Source organism: Jaculus jaculus, chromosome 5, assembly GCF_020740685.1.
Source record: "Jaculus jaculus isolate mJacJac1 chromosome 5, mJacJac1.mat.Y.cur, whole genome shotgun sequence".
In the NCBI taxonomy this organism is placed as follows: domain Eukaryota; kingdom Metazoa; phylum Chordata; class Mammalia; order Rodentia; family Dipodidae; genus Jaculus; species Jaculus jaculus.
The window spans coordinates 37,332,017-37,355,528 of record NC_059106.1 but is presented as its reverse complement, the minus strand read 5'-3'; the positions used below and the strand labels follow the sequence as shown (position 1 = coordinate 37,355,528).

Below are 23,512 nucleotides of genomic sequence, written 5' to 3'. Positions count from 1 at the left end.
GCTGTTTCTGGCAGCGGGTGAACCAGCCGAAGGGTTGTGCCGGGCCATCCATCCGCTTTGCAGTTTCCTCTGCCCCTTTTCTCCCTCCGTTACTCCACGTCGCCCAGCTCTGGGGTCTTCCTCTCCATCCGCACCCTCTCTCGGCCCCGCCCTTCCCTCTCCAACCCTCCTCCTGCCCGCGGTCCCGCACCTTCTTCGCCTAGGCGCCTAAGCTCCCCCCACCGAGCCTTCCCACCTCCCTCTCTTCTCCTATCGGCCCCGCCCCTCACTTTGCCCCGCCCCTTCCCCTTTGCCCCGCCTCCTCCCTGTCCGCGTCCTGATTCTCTTGTGTAGCCTCGGGTCCCTGTGCCTGTCAGGTCGCGGCTGCGCGGGCCCTCTCACGTGCTCCGTGGCGCATGCGTAGTGGTCGCGCCTGCGTACTGACTGCCGCGGCGCAGTGTTGCTGGCCGGCACCGGGACAGAGCGGCCATGGGACGGCGGGCGGTAGGGTCGCCGAGGGCGAGGTAGCGGCGGGACGGCGGGGCCCGCGGGCTCGGCCGGGCATGTAGACGCCCGCGCAGGCGCGCGGCAGCGGACGGTGAGTGCGAGGCCGGGGGCCGCACTTCTCTAGGGATCAAGTTGCCGCCCGGGCCCACGGAGGCCGGGTGACCGGGCCGGCCCTGCCCACCTGCCGTAGGCGGGTCTTGGGAGAAGCTGTATGGGAATGTGGCGTGGACTGATGCCAGGGCGAGGCACGGCCCAGGGGACGGGTCTAAGGGTCGATCACGGAGCACAGGGTGGGGAGGCGGCTGGCCGTCCTTTCCCTGGGCTGTTCTTGGATTTGGCTTGTTCCGCTGGCGGCGCCACAGCCAACTCAGCCTACGAGGAGGTGGGGCCTTCCAGGTAGTTTGAGCACGCCGGAGGGGCCTTTGGCTTGTGAAACTTTAGAAATCCAAAGCTAATGGAAGCTAGTGAGTTGAGCATTCTGTAAAGCAGTCTTCGTGTGGAATTCTCCAAAAATCACAATTTTCAACTGTAGGGAAATTCCGAAGTTCTCAAGGAGTTCATGGTGATGTTCCTACAGGCAACTTCCCTCCGTGAGCCACAACATGCACTGGCCACCGGCCTTGTGCTCTGAGCCGCTTTCTAAATTGTGGGAACAGGGCGTGCCCAGACTGACATTCTTCTAGGCTAAGTACTGGCCTCTCTTCCAAAGCAATGGTATTCCTTTTGGCTTTGATTCTAAATAACAAGATATTTTTCTTTTCTTGTTTTGGAACACACTCTGCTTTAGTTCAAAATTTACTCATTCTTCTTGGCTCCTGAGAGGAATGCTTTTCAAAACTATTCATCGCGGGCCTGATACAGGCGCTTTTGGTTTAGTAAGTAGTTTTAGCATCTTTTTGGATGACATACTTCAAGGACTCTTCTTTCCCCAGAATATTTCCCTCCCAATCCTCTAAAGACCTACTCCCTCAGAACTTCCCTGTGTGACATGTTTGTCCTCTGCAGCCACTTAACTGACTTATCAGCCTCATCTTGGGCTCAGGGACAGCAACAGGTGCCAGTGTACTGCCTGACCAAGTGGTTTCATTTGGAGGTGGTGCATAAAGATGTTGGTATTTTTCTCCTTTGTGGATTTATGTTAAAAACAATGAGAAGCTGGGTGTGGTGGCGCACGCCTCTAATCCCAACACTCCAGAGGCAGAGGTAGTAGGATTGCTGTGAGTTCAAGGCCACCTTGACACTACGTAGTGAATTCCAGGTCAGCCTGGGTTAGAGTGAGACCCTACCTCAAAAAAACAAAAAAGACGAGCAGCGTTGCTGTTTGGTATTTAGTTCTGTTTTCTCGAGGTATGTGTCACCATGCCTGGCTTGCTCTTGATTCCATGCCCCCTGCTCCCCCAGACAAGCTCTCACTCTAGCCCAGGTTGACCTGGAATTCACTCTGTATTCTCGGGCTGGCCTCTAACTCACGGCTATCCTCCTACCTCTGCCTCCAGAGTGCTGGGATTAAGAACGTGCACCACCATACCCAGCTCTTTTTTTTTTTTTTTTTTTGGTAGAAATATATATATTTTTTTTTATTTGAGATAAAGAGAGAAAGGCAGATAAAATGGGTGTGCCAGGGCCTCTAGCCACTGCAAATGAACTCTAGACACATGTGACACCTTGTGCATCTGGCTTATGTGGGTCCTGGGGAATCGAACCTGGGTCCTTTGGTTTTGCAGGCAAATATCTTAACCACTAGGCCATCTCTCCAGCCCTTTGCTGCTTTTTTTTTCTTTAATATTTTATTTATTTATTTGCAAGCAGATGGAGAAGAGAGACAGAATGGGTATGACAGGGCCTCCATCCATTGTATATGAACTCTAGGTGCATGTGCCACTTTGTGCATCTGGCTTTATATGGCATCTGGGGAATTGAATCCGGGTTGTTAGGCTTTGCAGGCAAGCTCCTTAACCTCTGAGCCATCTCTCCATCCCTGTTTATTTTTTTCTTGTTTGAGGTGCTGCAGATCCAGTACAGAGCCTCACACATGACAGACAAGTGCTTTTCTGCTGAGTTACAGCCCAGTCCAGCACTACTGTTGCAGTTACCTTTTCATTGCTGGTACAAACAACCTGACCAGAAGCAGCTTGTGGAAAGAAAGGGCTTATTTCAGCTTACATGAGAAGTTTCTTCATGGCCGGAAAAGAATGAGAGGAACAGACAGTCAGGGGTGCATCACATCTTCACGACTGCAGGAAAGTAGTCTCCAGCATTAGCAAGGGGGTGCTGAACTATAAAATCCCAAAGTCTACCCCGACCTCTTCCAGCAAGGCTCCATCATCTATATGAGGCTTACTCACAAATACATATTACATTCAAATCATCACAACCACCAACCCTTTGGCATGGAGGTGGCTAACATGTATGCCAGCAGTCCTTGGGATTAAATTGATCTTACTGGGTTCAGCCCTTGAACTGTTGTAGAGAATGAAGAGGAAGATTTTTCTAAGGGAAATATGCAGGTGTGCTGGTTACAGTAGCAAAGAGAATTTTGTGCAGGAAGGCCCAGCACTTTCAGCAAGAACTTTGTGAGAGCAAGGACAAGAGGGTACCCTGTGGTTACAGAGTGTCCCATAATAGCCCCACTTTCTAGTCCTTGTACCGCTTGTCAGTCACCACATGGCTATGGCCCTCCTGGACAAGTAGATGTCACCTTGTAATCCCAGGAGCTCATTCCTGTTGATTGTGCTGGTGGCTTGACATGAACCTAGGGTTATTTTGTGGGAACAAATAAATTCATAAAAACAAGTGTTTAGGGGCTGAAAAGCTGTGTCAGCAAGTAAAGTACTTGTTTATAAGCATAAGGAACTGTGTTCAATCCCCAGTACCCACATACAATGCCAGGTGTGGTGGTACATGCTTGTAATCCCATTGCTCAGGAGGAACCCTGGATTTCCTGGCTAGCCAGTCTAGCCTAATGGATGAACTCTAGGCCAATGAAAGCCCCTGTCTCAAGGGAGGTGGAGAGCATTCCTGAAGAACAATACTCAAGGTGCTTGTACATCATATCCCTCCCCCAAAAAAGAACCCTGAATATTGACTGGGGGAGGGTTTGTCACTGAATGTCTTTGTCCCTCTTTTTCTTTTTTTTTTCTTTCTTTTTTTTTGAGGTAGGGTCTCACTCTGGTCCAGGCTGGCCTGGAATTAACTATGTAGTCTCAGGGTGGCCTACCTCTGCCTCCAAGTGCTGGGATTAAAGATGCGTGTGCCATCACGCCCAGCTTCTTTGTCCTTCTTAATGTGAGGACATTGAATAAATCTTTTTTATCCACTTGTCCAAAAAAAGTGTTTGGGTTCTTCAGACAAATGGTGATAATGGGCATTCAAAAATTGAGCCAGGGCTGGAGAGGTGGCTTAGCAGTTAAGCGCTTGCCTGTGAAGCCTGAGGACCCCGGTTCGAGGCTTGATTCCCCAGGACCCACGTTAGCCAGATGCATGAGGAGGCACATGTGTCTGGAGTTCACTTGCAGTGGCTGGAAGCCCTGGCATGCCCATTCTTTCTCTCTCTCTCTGCCTCTTTCTCTGTCGGTTGCTCTCAAATAAATAAAAATAAATATTTAAAAAAAAAATTGAGCCAGAGCCAGGTGTGGTGGCGCACTTAGGAGGCAGAGATAGGAGAATCACCTTGAGTTCAAGGCTACTCTGAGACTGAATTCCAGGTCAGCCTGAGCTAGAGTGAGAGCTTGTCTGGGGGAGCGCGTGGGGGGGCATGAAATCAAGAGCAAGCCAGGCATGGTGACACATGCCTTTAATTCCAGCACTTGGGAGGCAGAGGTAGGAGGATTGTCATGAGTTTGAGGCCACCCTGAGATTACATACATAGATTCCAGATCAGCCTGGGCTAGAGTGAGACTCTACTTAAAACAACCAAAAATAAAATAAAAAGGGAGAGGGCCCGGGAGTTCCATACACTGCAGGGGAAAAGTAGACAACACTTGCCTCACCCTTCAGAACCTTGCAGACCTGTTTTCCTGTCAGCACAAAGGAGGTTGATCCTACAGATAAATGCCTTCAGACTCATGCTTCTCTTACACATATGCCAGTACAAAGTGGGTTCTACACTCACATGCCTTAAAACTTACCAGAAGGCCTTTCTCTGTTCCTCTGCTGCCAGTGTGAGTGCACTTTCCCCACTTCTCTGCTAGCTCTGACCATTAATTTTTGGTGGAGATGAGCTAGGTATTGAATAAGCACTGAGATATGGGTGTGATGATGACTCACCTGAAATTCTAGCATGCAAGATGCTGAAGCAGAAGGATGGAGAAGGGTTCAGACCAGCCTGGACTACATAGCAAGCTTCTATCTCAAAAACAGCAAAGGATGGAGGGACAAACTTGAGCGCAGTGTTAACCAATGAGATTAAATAGTTTCCCATTTCTGTCACTAATTTTCCTTTTTTCTTTTCTGTCTTGTTCTTCTCTTCACACCCCACCATTTGCCTCGGGGCTTGGTTTTATAGCCCAAGCTGGGCTGAAGTTCAATAATGCCCTTGCCTCAGCCTCCTGAGTGCTGGGATTACAGGCATGCAATATGACTCTTGGCTTTAATTTCACTGTTTCATTTACTGTTTTCACAAATATTTGTTGTGAGCTTACATGGGACTATCATCATATATATTGTTTATATTTGTGTGTGTGACTTCTGTCCATGTCTGTTGTAAATGTATTGGTTAATATCTTGATGTTTTCTTCACAACTTGTCATGAGTTCTTTGTGATACTTTGTTACAGTGATCCAGTGCTTTTTCTAAGTAAAACTTCCCAATATGGAAGTTGCTTTAATGTTCTTATTTTTTTTATTATATTTATTTAAGAGAAAGAGAGAGAATGGGTGTACCAGGACCTGTAGCCACTGCCAATACATTCCAGACACAAGTACCACCTTGTGCATCTGGCTTATGTGGGTACAGGGCCATCGAACCTGGGTCCTTAGGCTTCAAGTACCTTAACTGCTAAGCCATCTCTCCTGGAAGTTGCTTTTTAAAATTAGATTTGTGGGCTGGAGGGATGGCTTAGTGATTAACACATTTGCCTGCAAAGCCAAAGGACCCAGGTTCAGTTCCTCATGACCCATGTTAGCCATATGCACAAGGGGCCGCAAGCGGGGAGTTTGTTTGCAGTGTCTGGAGGCCTTGGCACGCCCATTATCGCTCTCTTTCTCTGTTCAATAAATAAATAAAATGAAAATAAAATATTAAAATTATATTTGTGCCTTGTACAAGATGTAGTGGCACAAGCCTTTAATTCCAGCACTCGGGAGGCAGAGGTAGGAGGATCTCTGTGAGTTCGAGGCCACCCTGAGACTACATTAGTGAATTCCAAGTCAACCAGGGCTAGAGTGAAATTCTACCTCAAACAAACAAGAACAAAAAAAAAAAAAATGCTGGGCATGGTGGCACATGCCTTTGCCTTTAGTCTCAGCACTATACCTGAAAAAAATAAAAGATATATGTGATAAGTGATGAACATACTTGGAGGTGTAGGCATGATGCTTGTCTAATAGTATGAGGCCCTACATTCGATCTCCAGCAAGCAAAAATAAAATAAAATGGTTAAAATGCTAAGCAAATACATGAATCCTGATTTGCAATTGTCAAAAACATACACTAGAGATAAAGTTTTTTTAAATTTATTTTTATTTATTTATTTGAGAGTGACAGGCAGAGAGAGAATGGGCGCTCCATGGCCTCCAGCCACTGCAAATGAACTCCAGATGCATGTGCCCCCTTGTGCATCTGGCTAAGGTGGGTCCTGGGGAATCAAGCCTCAAACCAGGGTCCTTAGGCTTCACAGGCAAGCGCTTAACCACTAAGCCATCTCTCTAGTCCTAGAGATAAGGTTTTGTCCCCCCAGGTAGGTAGTGAGAGTCTAGCCCAGCTGATGTGGTGTTCGGCTGTCTCCCAAGACAGGTCCAGGTTTCCTTCCCTCAGCCACACAATCTCTGGGTTGTTATCAACTCTGCTCAGGGATCTGTCAGTTCCTTGATGGCTTTCTGAGAAGTTCAAGTCCATGTGAGGTCAGGGTGAGCTGGTCTGAGGATAGTAATTGCTTTTCTCCTCCACATGTAGACTAGCTGACCAGCAGGCCTCAACAATGCTGCTGTTTCTGCCCATCTTGTTTTAGTCATGTATGGCTTCCCCACAGGTATTTTGTTGTTGTTGTTGTTTGGTTGGTTTTTTTGGTTTTTCAAGGTAAGGTTTCACTGTAGCCCTGGCTGACCTGGAATTCACTATGTTGATTCAGGGTAGCCTCAGACTCACAGCAATCCTCCTGCCTCTGCCTCCTGAGTGCTGGGATTAAAGGCATATGCCACCACACTGGGCTTTTTTTTTTTCCTTTTTGAGGCAAGGACTCACTGTAGCCCAGGCTGATCTAGAACTCACTCTGTAATTCCAGGCTGGCCTTGAACTCACAGTGATCCTTCCCAAGGGCTAGGATAAAAGATATGTACAACCATGCCCAATTGAAGATAAAATTTATAAGCTAGATTTAATATTTAATATTATTACCATTCGGCTTACTGCTTAGTCATCAAATTAGTTTTTACAAGAAAATATTAACAGAGTGTTTAAATAATAAGCAGTAGTAACAAATGAGAAGCCAGATCTTATTGGTGACATCTCCAGTGGTTAGATTGGACCATGCCCTTTGTCCAGTCACAGTTGTACACAGAACAAAGTACACATCAAAACTCCATAAAATCCCAAAAGGACAGGGTTTGGAGAACCCTGGAGGGCCATGCTCAGGGTTGACAGGGCTCCCTTGCCACCTCTCTCTGAGCATCTCTCCAGCTCCACCGTTTGTTATTAGCCAGCAGATGTATTTCCCTGGGTTCTGTGTGCCATTTGGAGCAAAGTAATCAAACCCAAGAAGGGATTGTGGTTTACAACCAGCCCATCAGAATCACAGGTAACATTCTGGAACTTGCAAGTGTCACTGAGCCTTCATTCTGAGATGTGACAAGACCTCTAGATGTCTGGGTGGAGATCATGTCAGAACTGAATTGGTTTAGAGGACAGCTGGCTGGTGTCTGCTGCAACATTATTGGGATTGCTGGGAGTATGGGGATCCCCACTGGTGTCAGAAGTCATTTGTGTTGAGTGGCTTCCAGCCACTGCAAATGAACTCTAGATGCATATGCCGCATGCATCTGGTTCTTAGGCTTCACAGTGCCTTAACTGCTAACCTTTTTCTCCAACCCTTGTTTTATTTTTGATTCACTTTGTATCCCAGACTGTCCTAGTCTTCAGTCTATATATAATGCAGGCTGGCCTCAAGGCCATCTTCCCTACTTTAGGCTGTCAAGAGTTAGGATGACAGGTATGCATCCTACTAAGATTTCCTGGGTTTTTGTTTGTTTGCTGTGTGTGTGTCTATTATGTTGTGGTATGGGTGTGTGCATGTGCATAGAGGCCAGAGGAGGATGTTGGGTGTCTTCCTCTATTTTTTTTTTTTTTTTTTTTGAGGTAGGGTCTCACTCTAGCCCAGGCTGACCTGGAATTCACTATGTAATCTCAGGGTGGCCTCGAACTCATGGTGATCCTCCTACCTCTGCTTCCTGAGTGCTGGGATTAAAGGCATGCGCCACCATGCCCAGCTTCCTTCTCTATTCTTTCACCTTATTTCCTTGAGGCAGGGTCTCAGTGATCCAGAAGCTCTGCATTTTATGGCCAGGATGGCTGACCAGTTTGAATAATTTGGATCTTTACTGATTTCTCAATTGGAGAGCAAGGGTGTGTCCATCTTTGATTTGGTTTATCAGTGCTTTATTGTTTTCAACATAGATGCTCTGGGCATGTCAGTTAGATTCATGGCTCAGTATTGAGCGTGAACTGTACTGCATCTTGATTTCACTCCTCATCTTTTTGTCTTGCCTGCCTATGACTTCTAGTACTATAATGAATACTGTTAGTGATAGCCAAGTCTGGGGTCAGATACCCGTCACTGAGGGTTTTCATTCTAAGTGGTGTTCAACTTTGTCAAATGCTTCAGTTTATTGTCTGATAAAATTAGACAGTTTGTCTCTGCCCCATTGATGAAATGGATCACATTGGTTGAGTCATCCTGCTTTCCTGGTATGGATTTCCTCTTGTTTTTTTAGCATGATGGACTCCCCCCTCTCTTGGGGACCTCAGTACATAGCCTGTACCCAAGTACTGCCTGTTTTATTTGACTTCCTAACTAATAAGGAAGATAAAGAAATTAGACTTTTAGGGCTGGAAGTATAGATAGTGTTGCTCAGTGGTAGAACACTGGTAGTGGTCATGGGTTTGATTTTCAACACCACAAAAAATTACATTTTTACATGGACTGTGAGTATAAGATTTCCCTGTAGCCATTTAAATAGCAGTTGAATTAAATAACTTATTTTTATATTTATTTTTATCTATTTGAGAAAGAGTGTGGGCATACCAGGGCCTCTTGCTGCCTGGATGCCTGTGCCACTTTGTGTATCTGGCTTCATGCAGGTACTGGGGAGTAAAACTCAGGCCAGCAGGTGAAAGCAAGCACTTTTAATCTCTGAGCTATCTCCCTAGCCTATGACGTATTCTTTTGAATGTTATTCATAATATTAAACAAAGCATATGAAAATCCAGTGATTGTAACATTATAAACCTTTTGAAGGTGTCAGCATCACAGGGCTCTGATCTTTTCAGGGTGAGAGTGATCTTACCAAGAGTGTCCTCCCTGCCTTGTTGGAATGGCAGTGTTTGTATATGTCCCCCACACACACACACCGCCATCAATATTCCAGCATCTTTTTTTTTTTAAATTTTTATTTATTTATTTATTTGAGAGTGACAGACACAGAGAGAAAGACAGATAGAGGGAGAGAGAGAATGGGCGCGCCAGGGCTTCCAGCCTCTGCAAACGAACTCCAGACGCGTGCGCCCCTTGTGCATCTGGCTAACGTGGGACCTGGGGAAGCGAGCCTCGAACCGGGGTCCTTAGGCTTCACAGGCAAGCGCTTAACCACTAAGCCATCTCTCCAGCCCTATTCCAGCATCTTGACCTGGCATTGGCCACAAGCATATGTGAACAGCTGTAGGGTGATGTGCTAACTCATCACCATAGCCAGTTTATTGGCTTAGAGTCATAAGTTTCTCTCAGGTTAGTGGTGCTTCTCCAGCCGTGTATTGTTCATAGGTTTTAGCTTATAAAGTATCACAGCTCAGTGAATTTTCACTGCCTATCATTACCCTGGTCTTGATTAGAGGTACACACTCCTGCAGCTGTCTAGTGCGCCTGCTCCACTTCTGTCCCTGCACTGTGGAGAAATACTTAGGCCCAGCAGCAACCCTGCTGTAACTTCCAGTGGTTCCCCTCCCAGCCTAGAAATTATATCTCAGCCGGGCGTGGTGGCGCACGCCTTTAATCCCAGCACTCGGGAGGCAGAGGAAGGAGGATCGCCGTGAGTTCAAGGCCACCCTGAGATGACAGAGTTAATTCCAGGTCAGCCTGGACCAGAGTGAGACCCCACCTCGAAAAACCAAAAAAAAAAAAAAGAAAGAAATTATATCTCCATCCTTACAACTGTTTATTATGTGACCATTCAACTTTCCTTCATGAACTCTCTATCCTGGAAATGCACTTGTTTCTATATTTTGTGGTTATGAAAAACTAGATGCTTGTACCACTTTTTTTTTTTCTTTTTTTGGATTTTGTCACTGTAGCCCAGGCTGAACTGGTACTCACTCTGTAGTCCCAGGCTGGCCTGGAACTCACAGTAATCCTTCTACTTCTGCCTTCTGAGTGCTGGGGTAAAAGGTGTAGGTTACCCCACCTGCCCTTTGTACCTTTTTTTTTTTTTTTTAATCTGCCTAAGGGACATAAGTAACTAATGAGTTAAACCCCGGGCCAGCCAGCTTTGCAAGCATGTGCCTTGAACCGCTGAGCCATCTTCCCACCCAGTTACCATTTTTTAAGCTTTCTGTTTTTAATTTTCTTTTTATTTATCTATTTACTTTTGTTATTTCGAGGAGGTCAGGTCTCACTCTGGCTCACACTGACCTGGAAATCACTGTTTTTGGAAGTAGGATCCTTTTTAAGAGAAAGAAAAAGAAAGAGGCAAATAGAGTGAGAGAATGGGCATATCAGGGCCTCTATCCATTGCAAACAAACTCCAGACACATGCACCACTTTGTACATATGGCTTTACTTGGATACTGAGAAATCAGACTTGGGTCCTTGGGATTTGCAGGCAAGCACCTTAAGCACATATATCTCTAATCCTGTTTTTTTCTTTTTTGGGAGGAGGTAGTATCTCACTCTATAGTCCAGACTGACCTGGAATTCACTGTGTAGTCACAGGGTGGCCTTGAACTCAGTGATCCATCTGCCTCCTAAGTGCTGGGATTAAGGCATGTGCCACCATGCCCAACTTGTTTTGTTATATTTTATTTTTTATTTGAGAAAGAAAGAGAGAATGGGCATGCCAGGTCCTCTAGCTTCTTCATTCAAACTCCAGATGTATGCACCACCCTATACATTTGGCTTACATGGGTCCTGGGGAATCAAACCTTGGACCTTTGGCTTTGCAAGCAAAAACCTTAACAGCTAAGCCATCTCTCCAGTGCTCCCCTTTTTTTGGAGAGGGAGGTTGGGGGTAGAATTGCACTGTAGCCCAGGCTGACCTGGAATTCACTATGTAGTCTCAGGCTATCCTGGAACTCACAGTGATCCTCCCACTTTTGCCTCCTGAGTGCTGGCATTAAAAGTGTGCCCTGCCACACCTGGCTACCTTTATTTGTTTTTATGAGACAGTATCTTATTTGCCCAGGCTGGCCTCAAGTTCACTATGTAGCCAAGATTGATCTTAAGCTCCTGATCTCCCTTCCTCCATCTTCCAAGTATTGAGATTATAGGCCTTTTATCAAATATATCTGAATGTTTATGAATGAGACATCTCAATTTTCTGTGGTTCACTGGTAAGATATAAAATATAATTGATTCAGCTGGGGAAATGGCTTTGCAGGCAAATGCCTAAGGACCTACAAGGAGGGAACATGCATCTGGAGTTTGTTTGCAGTGGCTTGGAGGCCCTGGCGCTCCCATTTTCTGCCTCTTCCTCTATTTTTCTTTCAAATAAATAATAAATGTATATATACACACGTACATACATACATATACAAATATATATGCATATTTGATACCACTAGGCATGATGTTACATGCCTTTAATCCCAGCACTTGCTCAGGCAGAGTTAGGAGGATCACTGTGAGTTCAAGGCCAGCCTGAAAATACATAGTGATTTCCAGGTTAGCCTGGGCTAGAGTGAGACCCTAACTTGAAAAAAAACCACACACAAAAAAAGCCAAAAACAAACTTGCTTATTAAATACATTCATTTGGTGGAGGGTAGTGTAACACATTAAAAAGGTCAGCTTTATGTAATTTCACTTCTTTGTCTTTATGCCCTTTCTGTTTTCTTTTTTGTACTGGCTATTGCCAGCAGTTCAGTACTGAATAAGAATGGTCATAACAGACATGTTTTTATGGGCTCTAGTTTTCACTGAAATTTAAAAAAAATTATTTGTATGTGTCTATACGCCAGCATCTCTTACCAATGAATGTCAGATGCATGCACCACTTTTCTTGTGTTCAACTTTACATGGGTGCTAGGAGAACCCAGGCCAGTGGTTTGTAAGCAAGCCTTTAACTGCTGAGCCATTCCCCCAGTCCCTTCACTGAAGTGATTTTTGGTTTTTTGAAGGTTGGGTCTCACTCTTATCTCAGGCTGACCTGGAATTCGCTATGTAGTCTCAGGTGGCCTTGCGCTCACAGTGGTACTTCTACTTCTACCTCCTGAGTGCTGGGATTAAAGACCTGCTCCACCACCACACCATAGTTTTTCTGTTGGATTAACTGTGTTGTCCCATGATACTTTCCATTTTGTTCTTACCTATTAGGCTGTAAGAGCTACCTCATGGTACTCTGTGTCCACCCCTCCAGGGTGACCCTTTTGCCTGATTTGTGATGCAACTGCCTTGACTCTGGCTTATTTTGTTTTTCCTTACTCTTCATTCTTTAGATTGGTTCATAAACATCACTTGCCTAGTATGCACTAGGCGGAGTTCAATCTCTAGCACTGTGGTGGTGGGGGGGAACACAGGTAGGATTCTGACTTTTAAAATTTTTTCACTTATTTTTATATAGTTTTTAAACTTTATTCGAGAGAAAGAGAGAGAGTCAGATAGAGAGAATGGGCATGCTAGGGCCTCCAGCCACAGCAGACAAATTCCAGGCACATGCGCCACCTTGTACATCTGGCTTACATGGGTCCTTTGGCTTTACAGGCAAACACCTGAACCACTAAACAATCTCTCCAGCCCTATTTATTTGAGAGGGAGAAAGAGGCAGATAGAGAATGGGTGCACCAGGTCTCCAGCCAGTACAGATAAGCTCCAGATGCATGAGCCACTTTGTGCATCTGGCTTTATGTGGGTACTGGGGAATCAATCTCTGGTCCTTAGGCTTTGCAGGCACACTCCTTAATCGCAGAATCTTCTCTCCAATCCTAGATTCTGGGTTCTTAAATATCTTTGGGTAGGGCTGAAGAGATTGCTTAGTGGTGGGTTTTTGCCTGCAAAGCCAAAGGACCTAGGCTCTACTTCCCAGGTCCCACGTAAGCCAGATGCACAATGTGGTGCATGCACCTGGAGTTAGTGTGCAGTGGCTGGAGGCCCTGACATGCCCATTCTCTGCCTCTTTCTCTTTCCTTCTCTCTCTTTCTCTCTCAAATAAATAAATGAAAAAAATATAATGTTTAAAATAATTTCTTAAAGACTTTGGGCAAAATAAAAAAAAAAAATCAGCCAGGCGTGGTAGCATACACCTTTTAATCTCACTCTCAGGAAGCTAAATTAGGAGGATTACTGTGAGTTCAAGGCCTGCCTGGAGCTACAGAGTGGTCAGCCTGGACTAGAGTAAGACCCTCCATCAAAACAAAAAAACAAAAATACTGAAATTAGTTTTTTTTTTCTTTCTTTCTTTTTGGTTTTTCGAGGTAGGGTCTCACTCTAGCCCAAGATTACCTGAAATTCACTCTGTATTCTCAGGGTGGCCTTACACTCAGGGCGATCCTCCTACCTCTGCCTCCTGAGTGCTGGGATTAAAGGTGTGTACCACCACGCCTGGCTATTTTCAAAGAACTTTGGAAAGTGGAAATCCAGCGGTTATTTTAATATTTATTTGTAAGCAAAGATACAGATACAGAGAGAATGAGTGTGCCAGGGCCACTAGCCACTGCAAACAGACTCCAAAAAAGGCACCTCTTTGTGTATCTGGCTTTATGTGGGGTACTGGGGGATCGTTAGGCCTTACAGGCACTTACCTTAACTGCTAAGCCATCTCTCTGGCCCAGCTTTTTTTTTTTTTTTCTTTGAGTTTTCCTGGTGTATCTGTGTTTATTCATCCCAGATAGGACAACAAACCAAATAAATGATTCCACCCATGTTCAGCTTAGCATACTAATTAGCTTATGGAATTACTTCTGGGAACATGAGAGGGTTTACTTAACTATAGAGCTGCATCACTGCAGAGTCTCCTCCCTCCCAACTGTTTACTGCTCACTGCTTACATAGCCTCAGGACCCTCCTGCTCCCTCCACCTGGGAGTGTTAATGGGCCAATTAACACATGGTCACAAGGGCCTGTTGATCATGGAAGTTATCACAACTGTTCTGATTCAAGACAGTCATACTGCCTAACATTCCCTCCATGAACTGTTTACATATTATTCCTCTTTCATATATATTGACTTTATTTTATTAGATATCCGTGCTTTGGTCCTTTATAAATTATGGAAGTGGAACAAGAAAAGATGAACCTGAGTAAGGAATTGAGTCCAGACTCAGCTTCGTATCGCTGCTCAGCATGTCATGGGGATGAGACCTGGAGCTACCATCACCCTATCCGGGGCCGAGCCAAGTCTAGGAGCCTATCAGCCTCACCCGCCCTGGGCAGCACCAAGGAGTTCAGGTAGGACCAAGATTGCCTCTTTCCTCTGATGCTATGGTATGATTGATTAAGATCCTTCCACATAGCTTATATCAATGCAAGTCAGCATTACTTAGTGTGAGTCCAGCCCAACAGGTGGGGCTGGATGCTACCCAAGTGAAGCTATGACTGAAAGGAATATCATTAACAAGACATGTGCTGAGCACATGTTCCTAAGTGGCATGTGCCAAATAGAGGGCCACACCATGTTGTTTTTCTGCCTCAGCACAGTCACCAAACTAGAGCTCACATTGACTAGCAATTAAGCTAATTAGAAAGCCTGAGGTCTTGGGGAGGACTGGTGGGTCAGAGGTGCTGGTGTGGCCTAGAGCACCCAGCTCCTATGTGCCAAGGGCATGAGGTCTCACATGCAGGTAATGGGGCATACTCCTCCCCTGCTGCCTGACCTTCCCAACAGTTATCTGTGCTTAACCATGTTGCCATGCAGCAATTCAGCCTCGGGGTAAGGCAGCCCAACAGGCTGTGTGTGGTTCCATGAACACCTGGGGATGTTCTCATTTCTAGTGGTATTAACTGTGTTAAGTTTTAGATGGAATCTTGCTAAGGACTGCCATTGACTACAAAGCAAGGATCACATTTGTGAAGTGCAAGGAAGACTTTTTCCTAAAAAGTTGTTTTTAAGGGCTGGAGATGGCTTAGCACTTAAGGTGCTTGCCTGTGAAGCCAAAGGACCCAGGTTCAATTCTCCAGGTCCCACATAAGCCAGATGCACATGGTAGCACATGTATCTAGAGTTCATTTACAGTGACAAGAGGCCCTGGTGTGCTCGTTTTCTTTCTCTCTCTCTCTCCCTCTCTCTATCTCTAATAAATAAAAGTATATATATATAAACCAGGCCTAGTGATACATGCCTTTAATCCTAGTACTTGGGAGGCAGAGGTAGGAGGATAGCCATCTTGAGTTCAAGGCCACCCTGACACTGCATAGTGAATTCCAGGTCACCCTGGACTAGAGTGGCTATAGGTCAGGGGCAGCAGCCTCTTTAGTAGGTGGCAGATAACACCGGGTGGAGTTGGATACAAGTTTGCTCATACAATTTTGTTTTGTTTGTTTCTTTCTCTTTTGAGGTGGGGTCTCTGTGGTAGTTTGAATAGATGTCACCCAATGGATTCAGGAGTTTGGGGGGTTATTTTATTTTATTTTATTTTTTGACGTAGGGTCTCGCTCTAGCCAAGGCTGACCTGGAATTCATTATGTAGTCTCCAGGTAGCCTCAAACTCATACCAGTCCTACCTCTGCCTCCCGAGTGCTGGGATTATAGTCATGCACCATCATTCCCCTCTCTAGCCTGTTTTTTTGAGGCGGGTAGATGAAATATTAGTGCTGTCCTAGACATACTTTGTTTTTTTCTAGGCCCTAAACTACCTTTTCAGTAGCCTTATGTTTCTACAGAAGTTATTTTGTAATGTTCTGTATAAATTTTTTATCATGTTTTATTTGGGGGGCTTTTATTTATTTATTTTTAGGTTTGTTTTTTTTTTTTCCTTTTTTTTCTGTTAATTTAGAGTTTGTTTTTTTTTTCTGTTAATTTATTTTTAGTTTTTAGAGGTAGGGTTTCACTCTAGTCCAGCTAGTCCAGGCTGACCTGGAACTCACTATGTAGTCTCAAGATGTCCTCAAACTCATGGTGATCCTTACTACTTCTGCCTCCCTGGTGCTAGGATTAAAGGTGTATGCCATCATGCCCAGCTCTTCTCCAGTGTTGTCAACAGTACATGCTGGCCAGGCTCTGTGAACCTCAGATGCTGCCTGTTCTGGGGTGCTAGGTAGTCTTCAATCTGTGTTGGGATTTGAAGGTTTTATGGAGCTGAGAAATAACAGCTAAAGGGAATACAAGCTTGCAGTCCTTGTCTGTCTGCTCAGTGGTGGGCTCTTTGGACTAAAGGGGCCATGAGCCCTCCAGAGGCCTGAGCAGGAACATATGAAGAAGGAAAGTCATGGTGCTGCCTTAGCCATTATGAGAGGGCACTAAGCCCTCAAGAGGGATGTGGAGCCCCACCTGGTATAGTCCCTAGCTGAGGTAGGCTGCAGCCAACCCTGTGTTTGGATGCTCAACTGACTGGGTCACTTTTCAGAAGGTAGGAAGGTTGGACTGCTCATGTAGTTCTTGTGTTATGGGTACTTATGACCTAGAGTAAACATTTCTGCAAGAATGCTCATCTAGATTATTCAGGTCTTGACCTCCAATTATAGGCCTGTGGATCTGCTGAGAGGCACTGTATCGAGTGCTGGGATTGTGCCTGCCTAGTTAGTGTCTTCTGGTTCTTGCTAGGCCTGTGCTTCCACTGGCTTAGGATCAGTGTCCTCAGGAGAGCCCAGATAGCAGTGAGTTCCAATGTAGCACCATGGACCAAGGCTTTTCATAGGGTCTGATTAGGCCTAATACAGCCCACGTTCTTGTATTGCTGCCTATTCCCTGACATCAGCACCCATCTTGCTTGACAGGAGGACACGCTCTCTCCATGGACCGTGCCCAGTGACCACATTTGGACCAAAGGCCTGTGTGCTGCAGAATCCCCAAACCATCATGTAAGTGTACCAGATGGCCCTGGGGGAGGCATGTTGTTGAGAATGTTATGGTATCATTGTGTAGAGGGTTCTGAAGGTCAGTGAGGAATGTGTGTATTCTGAGTTGTTTCAAACAAAAGCCAAGAGGTGTCCATGGGCACCTGAGTGGGATGCTCTCTGCTCATGGCCTCAGAAAGCAGAGGGCAACTTGCTGTTTGGGCACATGCCTATAATCCCAGCTGAAACAGAGACCAGAGGATCTGCAGTTCCATGTCTGTTGTTCCAGGCCAACATGCGCTTCAAAAAAAAAAAAGTGGTTTGGGGAGTGGGGGAACAACTGGAGAGATGGCTCAGTAGTGGTTAAAGGCGTTTGCATTTAAAAGCCTGCCAGCCTGGGTTCAGCCCAGTTTCAAATCCCCAGTATCCATGTAAAGCCAGATGAACAAAGTGGTACATGCATCTGGAGTACATTTGCAATGTCAAGAAGCCCTGATGCACCCATTCTTTTTTCCTCTCTCTCTTCACAAAAAAAGTAAATAAAATATTTCAAAAAGGAAAAAATAAGAAGAGAAATGGGAAGAGAGAACCTAAGTGTTCTGGTCACATGGATGTCAGGTTTCTTATAACTTTTTCCTTTCTTTACTTATTTATTTGCAAGCAAAGAGAGGAGAGAAGGAGAGAGGAAATGGGTACACCATGGCCTCTTGCCACTGCAAATGAACTCCAGATACATGCAGTACTTTGTGCATTTGGCTTTATATGAATACTGGAGAATTGAACCCATGCCACCCATGCCTGTAGGCTTTGTAAGCAAGCACCTTTAACCACTGAGTCATCCAGAGGTTCTTTGAGGCTATTTCTGGGCTCATTCCTACATAGGTTGAAGTGAGGATTTTTATTTTTTAAGGTAGGGTCTCCCTTGCTCTAGGCCAGGCTGACCTGGAATTCACTGTGTATTCTCATGGTGGCCTCCAACTCATGGTGATCCTTCTCCCTCTGCCTCCTGAGTACTAGGATTGAAGGCGATTCTTATTTGCTTTCAGTTTCTAATTTTTTGATTTATATTTTATTTTTTGGGGTGGTGGTGGTGTTTTCCAAAGTAGGGTCTCACTGTAGCCCAGGCTGACCTGAAATTCACTATGTAGTTTTAGGCTAGCCTCAAGCTCATGATTGCTTTCAGTTTCTAATAAGGGAGACTAATGCCTTCTATTCTAACACATTGGCTTCTCCTTTCATTGTTCCAGAAATAGAGATATTAATTGGCTTTTCAACCAAATTTTAGTTGCTTTAGTGTTAGTCCTTTGACTGGATTGATGGCTTATTGATTAAGGTGCTTGCCTGCAATGCTTAATGACCTTGCTTCAGTTTCCCAGTACTTGTGTAAAGCCAGATGCACATTCATCTGGAGTTTGCAGTGGTTAGAGGCTCTGGCACACCCATTCTTTTCTTTCTTTCTCCCTCTCTCTCTCCCTCTCTCCCTCTCTCCTTCCCTCCCCCTCTCTCCCTCCCTCCCCCTCTCTCCCTCCCTCCCCTCCCCCCCCCTCTCTGTGTGTGTCCTTTGTCTCTCTTCTCTCTGACTTCCTCTGCTTGAAAATAAATAAATAAAATCATTGTTTGTTGTTGTTTTTTTCAAAGCAGGGTCTCACTTTAGCCCAGGCTGACCTGGCACTATCCTGTAGTCCCAGACTGGCCTCAAACTCACAGTGATTCCCCAGCTCTGCCTCCCTGGGAGACTGCTGGGATTAGAGGTGTGCACCACCATGCCTAGATAGGTTATTCCTTCGTGTGTGTGTGCATCTGTGTTTGGGCTTTGTTTGGTCAGGCTGGCAGTGGAGCCCCAGCCTCCTTCCACATGCCAGGCACATACCATGCCACGGGCAGCACACAGCCTAGGATGCTGCTTACAGCTGTCACTTGCCAGGATGGCACCCGGTAATAGAAACTGAAAGCTCACTGATGATTTCATGGCTCTTGATCACAGTCACTGTCAGTCCAACTTCTGCTTAGTGTTTGATGCTTCCAAACATGCTACTGCTTGTCCAGTGTGTTCTGCACAGGGATATAGCTTTGGTTTACCTTTCATGAGGGAAGAATATCCCTAAAGTGGGCTAATATTAATGTTTTTCTTATGAGAGAGGAAGGCATACCGGGACCTTTGCCACTACAGTTGAACTCCAGAGGTGTGTGATACCTTGTGTATCTGGTTTACATGGGTTCTGGGGAGTCGGACCTGACTTCTTGGGCTTCACAGGCAAGCACCTTAACCACAAAGCCATCTCACGAGGCCAGTATTAATATTTTGTATTTTTAAAAATAGAATTTCAGCTGGGCGTGGTGGCACACGCCTTTAATCCCAGCTGAACTCGACACATGCTTCACCTTATGTATCTGGCTTACATGAGTACTGGGGAATCAAACAGGAGTCCTTAGGTTTCTCAGGCAAGTGCCTTAACTGCTTAGCCATCTCTTTGCCAAACAGCAGCCCTTATCCTTAGCCAGTCCTTATCTCTCTCTTTTTTTTTTTTTAAGGCGGGGTTTCACTCTAGTTCAGGCTGAACTCACTCTGTAGCCCCAGGCTGACCTCTTAACTCACAGCAATCCTCCTATATTAGCCTCCCAAGTGCTGGGATTAGAGACATGCACCACCATATCTGGAAAGTCTCATCTTTTTTCATTTTTCACCTTATAAATGTTTTTGCCTTTTCTAATGCAGGTATCTTTGCTATTTGTGTTTTTAGAGTTTACCCAGTGTCTCCCTTTCCTTTTAGGCTAGATCATATGAGAGAGCCACATGGTAGGTGCGGCTGTGTCAGGGAGGTGTGACTGAGGTAATCAGGTCGAATGGACACGTGTCTGTTGCTCTTGCTTCACAAACAGGTACTGAATGTAGAGGGCTAGGTATATACAGCCAGAGCTAGGCCATGACAGCACCGAATGTCCTCTCAGAACACATTGTGCCTTCATTGCATACCACCATACTCTGGCCTAGGTCGAAGACTTGACTCAAAGCTGTGGTGGCCCTTGGAGCCAGCTTCCAGAGTGACACAGCAGCATTGCCTGTCTTGCAACTTCCAGATATCAAAGGAACTGCTTTGTAAGCTGAAAATGCAGTTGATGTGAATCCAGTAATGATACTGTGCTAGCTGTTTCCTACCTCATGAAAGTCAACCTTAGGGCTGGAGTAACTCTGAAATGAGTGATTTTTAGGCAAAATCTTCTCATGCTTATGTGTTTGTGGAGGTGAGCTGTGATTTCTGGTATTGCTGCCACATGGAGGACTTGGGGATTATGTACTCTCCTATCCACAAACCCAGCAGTTACAGCTGAGCCCTCCCACCTACCAAGCAGACTTCTAACATCAACCATGGCCTTATTGTCCTCCACCTCCTTACCACCCAGGGCCTACTTCCAACCTAGTGCACTACCTGCTTACCCAATACCTCCTAGTTACCCTGTGTTTGCCCAGCCACTAGCCATCTGTAGTGCCTCCCTGCATGGCCTGTAGCTTGCCTCTCTCACAGCTTTAATTAGATGTCAGCTACTCAAGTCAGAGTACAGAGCACAGTACTCTGAACCATTCTCTGAGGTCAGGCAGCCCAAGTGGGAACTAATGGGACTGTGGGTCAGTGACTAGGGAAGGTAGCTTCTGAGCTGTTAGGGCACCATCTCTTCTGCTCTAGAGGGCAGAAGTGTGTCATTCACACATATGTAGTGTTATATGCCTATGCTTTTAGGGCAAGAACTTCATGCAGAGTGAATCGAACGTTTCTCTAATATTCAGAAACATATCGTGGAGGTTTCATCATAGGAAGCTTTCACTTTCTTTTAGCTAACTTTTTTTTTGCGGGGGGAGAAGGTATGGTCTCATACTAGCCCAGGCTGATCTGGAATGTGTGCTGTAGTATCAGGGTGGCTTCACAATGAATTCACAATGATCCTCCTACTCAACCTCCCAAGTGGTAGGATTAAAGGCGTGTATTACCACGCGTAGCTTGATATTTTATTTTATTATTTTTTAAATTAATTTATTATTTTTTCAAGGTAGGGTTTCACTCTGGCCCAGGCTGACCTGGAATTCACTATGTAGGGTGGCCTTGAACTCATAGCGATCATCCTGCCTCTGCTTCCCGAGTGCTGGGATTAAAGGCGTGTGTCACCATACCCGGCCTGGCTTGATATTTTAATATAAACCTATATTTTTTTAAATTATTTATTTATTTATTTGAGAGTGACAGACACAGAGAGAAAGACAGATAGAGGGAGAGAGAGAGAATGGGTGCGCCAGGGCTTCCAGCCTCTGCAAACGAACTCCAGACACTCCAGACGCGTGCGCCCCCTTGTGCATCTGGCTAACTTGGGACCTGGGGAAGCGAGCCTCAAACCTGGGTCCTTAGGCTTCACAGGCAAGCGCTTAACCGCTAAGCCATCTCTCCAGCCCTAAACCTATATTTTTGTTTGCTGGGATGTGTGAGAGTGACGGCTTCTGGCTGTTAGGTAACTCAGTGGTCAGGTAAATCTGGCTATCATAACAGTCACTCAGCTGGCCCTAGTGGGCTGGGTCATAGTGCTGTTTTCTCCACACCACATCTACAGTCCCAAGGGCCAGCATCCCTCTGAGATGACCCAACAGGAAGTTGAGAAACTGGTTTGTGGTCACGAGGAGGGCTTGATGTCTAGGCCTGTATAGAATATATCACTGTTGGTGTTTTCTGGACCTGCTTTGGGCAGCGGTGAACATGTGCAAGGCAGGCAGCCAGGTGAGTCTGGTGCAGTGTGGGAGTTTTGAGCCCTGGCAGAGCACAGAGCTGTGAGCTACCTACACTTCCCTGTGCCCAGGGCCAAGCAGGTTCAAGGAGTGAGTGCCTTTCACCAGCCACCCTTTCACCTGCTGATGGCCTGAGAGGTTCACCCACAGGGTGTGCCCAGCCAATTCTACAGCTTGCCTTTCCTGCATGACTAGGGTAAGGTAGGCAGGTGGTCCTGGTGCACAACTCGGAATAGGGAGTTGACATTGGCCTTTGCTGTTAAAGGTTAATCTTAATATTTTTTCCTTAAAAAAAAAAATTCCTTGTTTTAAAAAGTAGGTGGTTTAGACAAAAGGGCCATGTGACCAGTAGGCAATCTACCTTTTTGTTTTATTTGTGTCCTTCCGTTGCTCTGTGACATCTCTGTGCTATCAATATTTTAGGAAGCACTTCTATAAGACCTTTGACAAGTCTTTTATTTTTATTTTTTGACAAGGTTTTTATTCTATTTTTGGGTGTTTTGTTTGTTTGTTTTTTCTTTCCGAGGTTGGGTCTCGCACTAGCCTAGGCTTTCCTGGAATTCACTATGTCGTTCCAGGCTGGCCTTGAATTAACAGCAGTCTTCCTACTTCTGCCTCCCAAACGCTGGGATTAAAGATGTGAGCCACCTATTTTTGGATTTTTTTGAGGTAGGGTCTCACTCTAGCCCAGGTTGACCTGGAACTCACATTGTAGTCCCAGGTTGTCCTCAAACTCAAAGAGATTCTCCTACTTATGCCTCCCAAGTGCTGAGATTAAAGGTGTGCCCCACCATACCATGCATCCAGCAATTTTATTTTATTTTTTGTTTTTTCAAAGTAAGGTCTTGCTCTAGCCAAGGGTGGCCTTGAACTCACAGTGATGCTCCTACCTCTGCTCCCTAGTGCTGGGATTAAGGCATGTGCCACATGCCCAGTTCTCCAAGTTTTTAAGTTATGGTTTGCTTTCAGTTTTGAGGTTGCAAAAACTATGCTCCGTGTAATCCACAATTGTGAGCATGGTTGCAGGCCAGTGCTGTGTGTGTAACTGAGATGCTGAGGACACACCCACTGTGTCCTAGAAGGTGGAAACCTCCCCAGGAGCTGTGACACTGGCAGGTGGAGAGGCTGAGAAAGGAGGCCATGAGCAGCCCCTCCCTTCCCAGAAATTCCTGGAACTGGTGAGTGCTGTGACCAGGGCCCACATGCTTTGAGTTGTTTGGGTCATAACATTGAAGGTGTTAATGAGACTGGAATGCATGACTTGGAGAGGGTTTCTTGTTTGGGGAAATTTAACCTGGACAGGGTATCTCTCAGATACACCACAGCTCTTAAGAACTTGCCCTGAGGGCTGTGGGGAGGAAGCTTAGGAGGGAAATACACTGTCCCAGCTGACCAGTCCTATCTGCCCTCTAGCAGCTGGGACAGGGGGTGGCCCTGTGGCACATACATATACACTGTCTATACATGTTCAGCTGTACAGGCCCTGTTTCTAGGGAATTTGTACAGAGGGTCCTGGGTTTGGGGGTCTGACAGCTAGTGCATCTCAAGCAACTGAGTTGGAGGGCTATGGAAATTCAGCAGATTAAGAGTCTCAGCAGGACTCAGGGACTTTACTATAAAAAGGAAGGGCTAGGCATGGTGGCTCATTCGTTGAATCTCAGCACTCGGGAGGTAGGAGGATTGCTGTAGTCA

The 23,512-nt window shown here is 45.7% G+C and overlaps 1 protein-coding gene across 1 annotated transcript in view; it reads left to right on the top strand.

The window, feature by feature from the left end:
- Window positions 1–458: 458 nt before the first annotated feature.
- Window positions 459–23,512, top strand: part of Nadk (NAD kinase) — a 29,952-nt gene continuing 6,898 nt past the window's right edge. Inside the window, exons 1-3 of the mRNA XM_004657729.2 lie at window positions 459–577; window positions 14,302–14,508; window positions 16,993–17,076. Coding sequence (XP_004657786.1) covers window positions 14,330–14,508; window positions 16,993–17,076 — 263 coding nt within the window. The 5' untranslated portion in view covers window positions 459–577; window positions 14,302–14,329. The remainder of the gene's footprint in view (window positions 578–14,301; window positions 14,509–16,992; window positions 17,077–23,512) is intronic.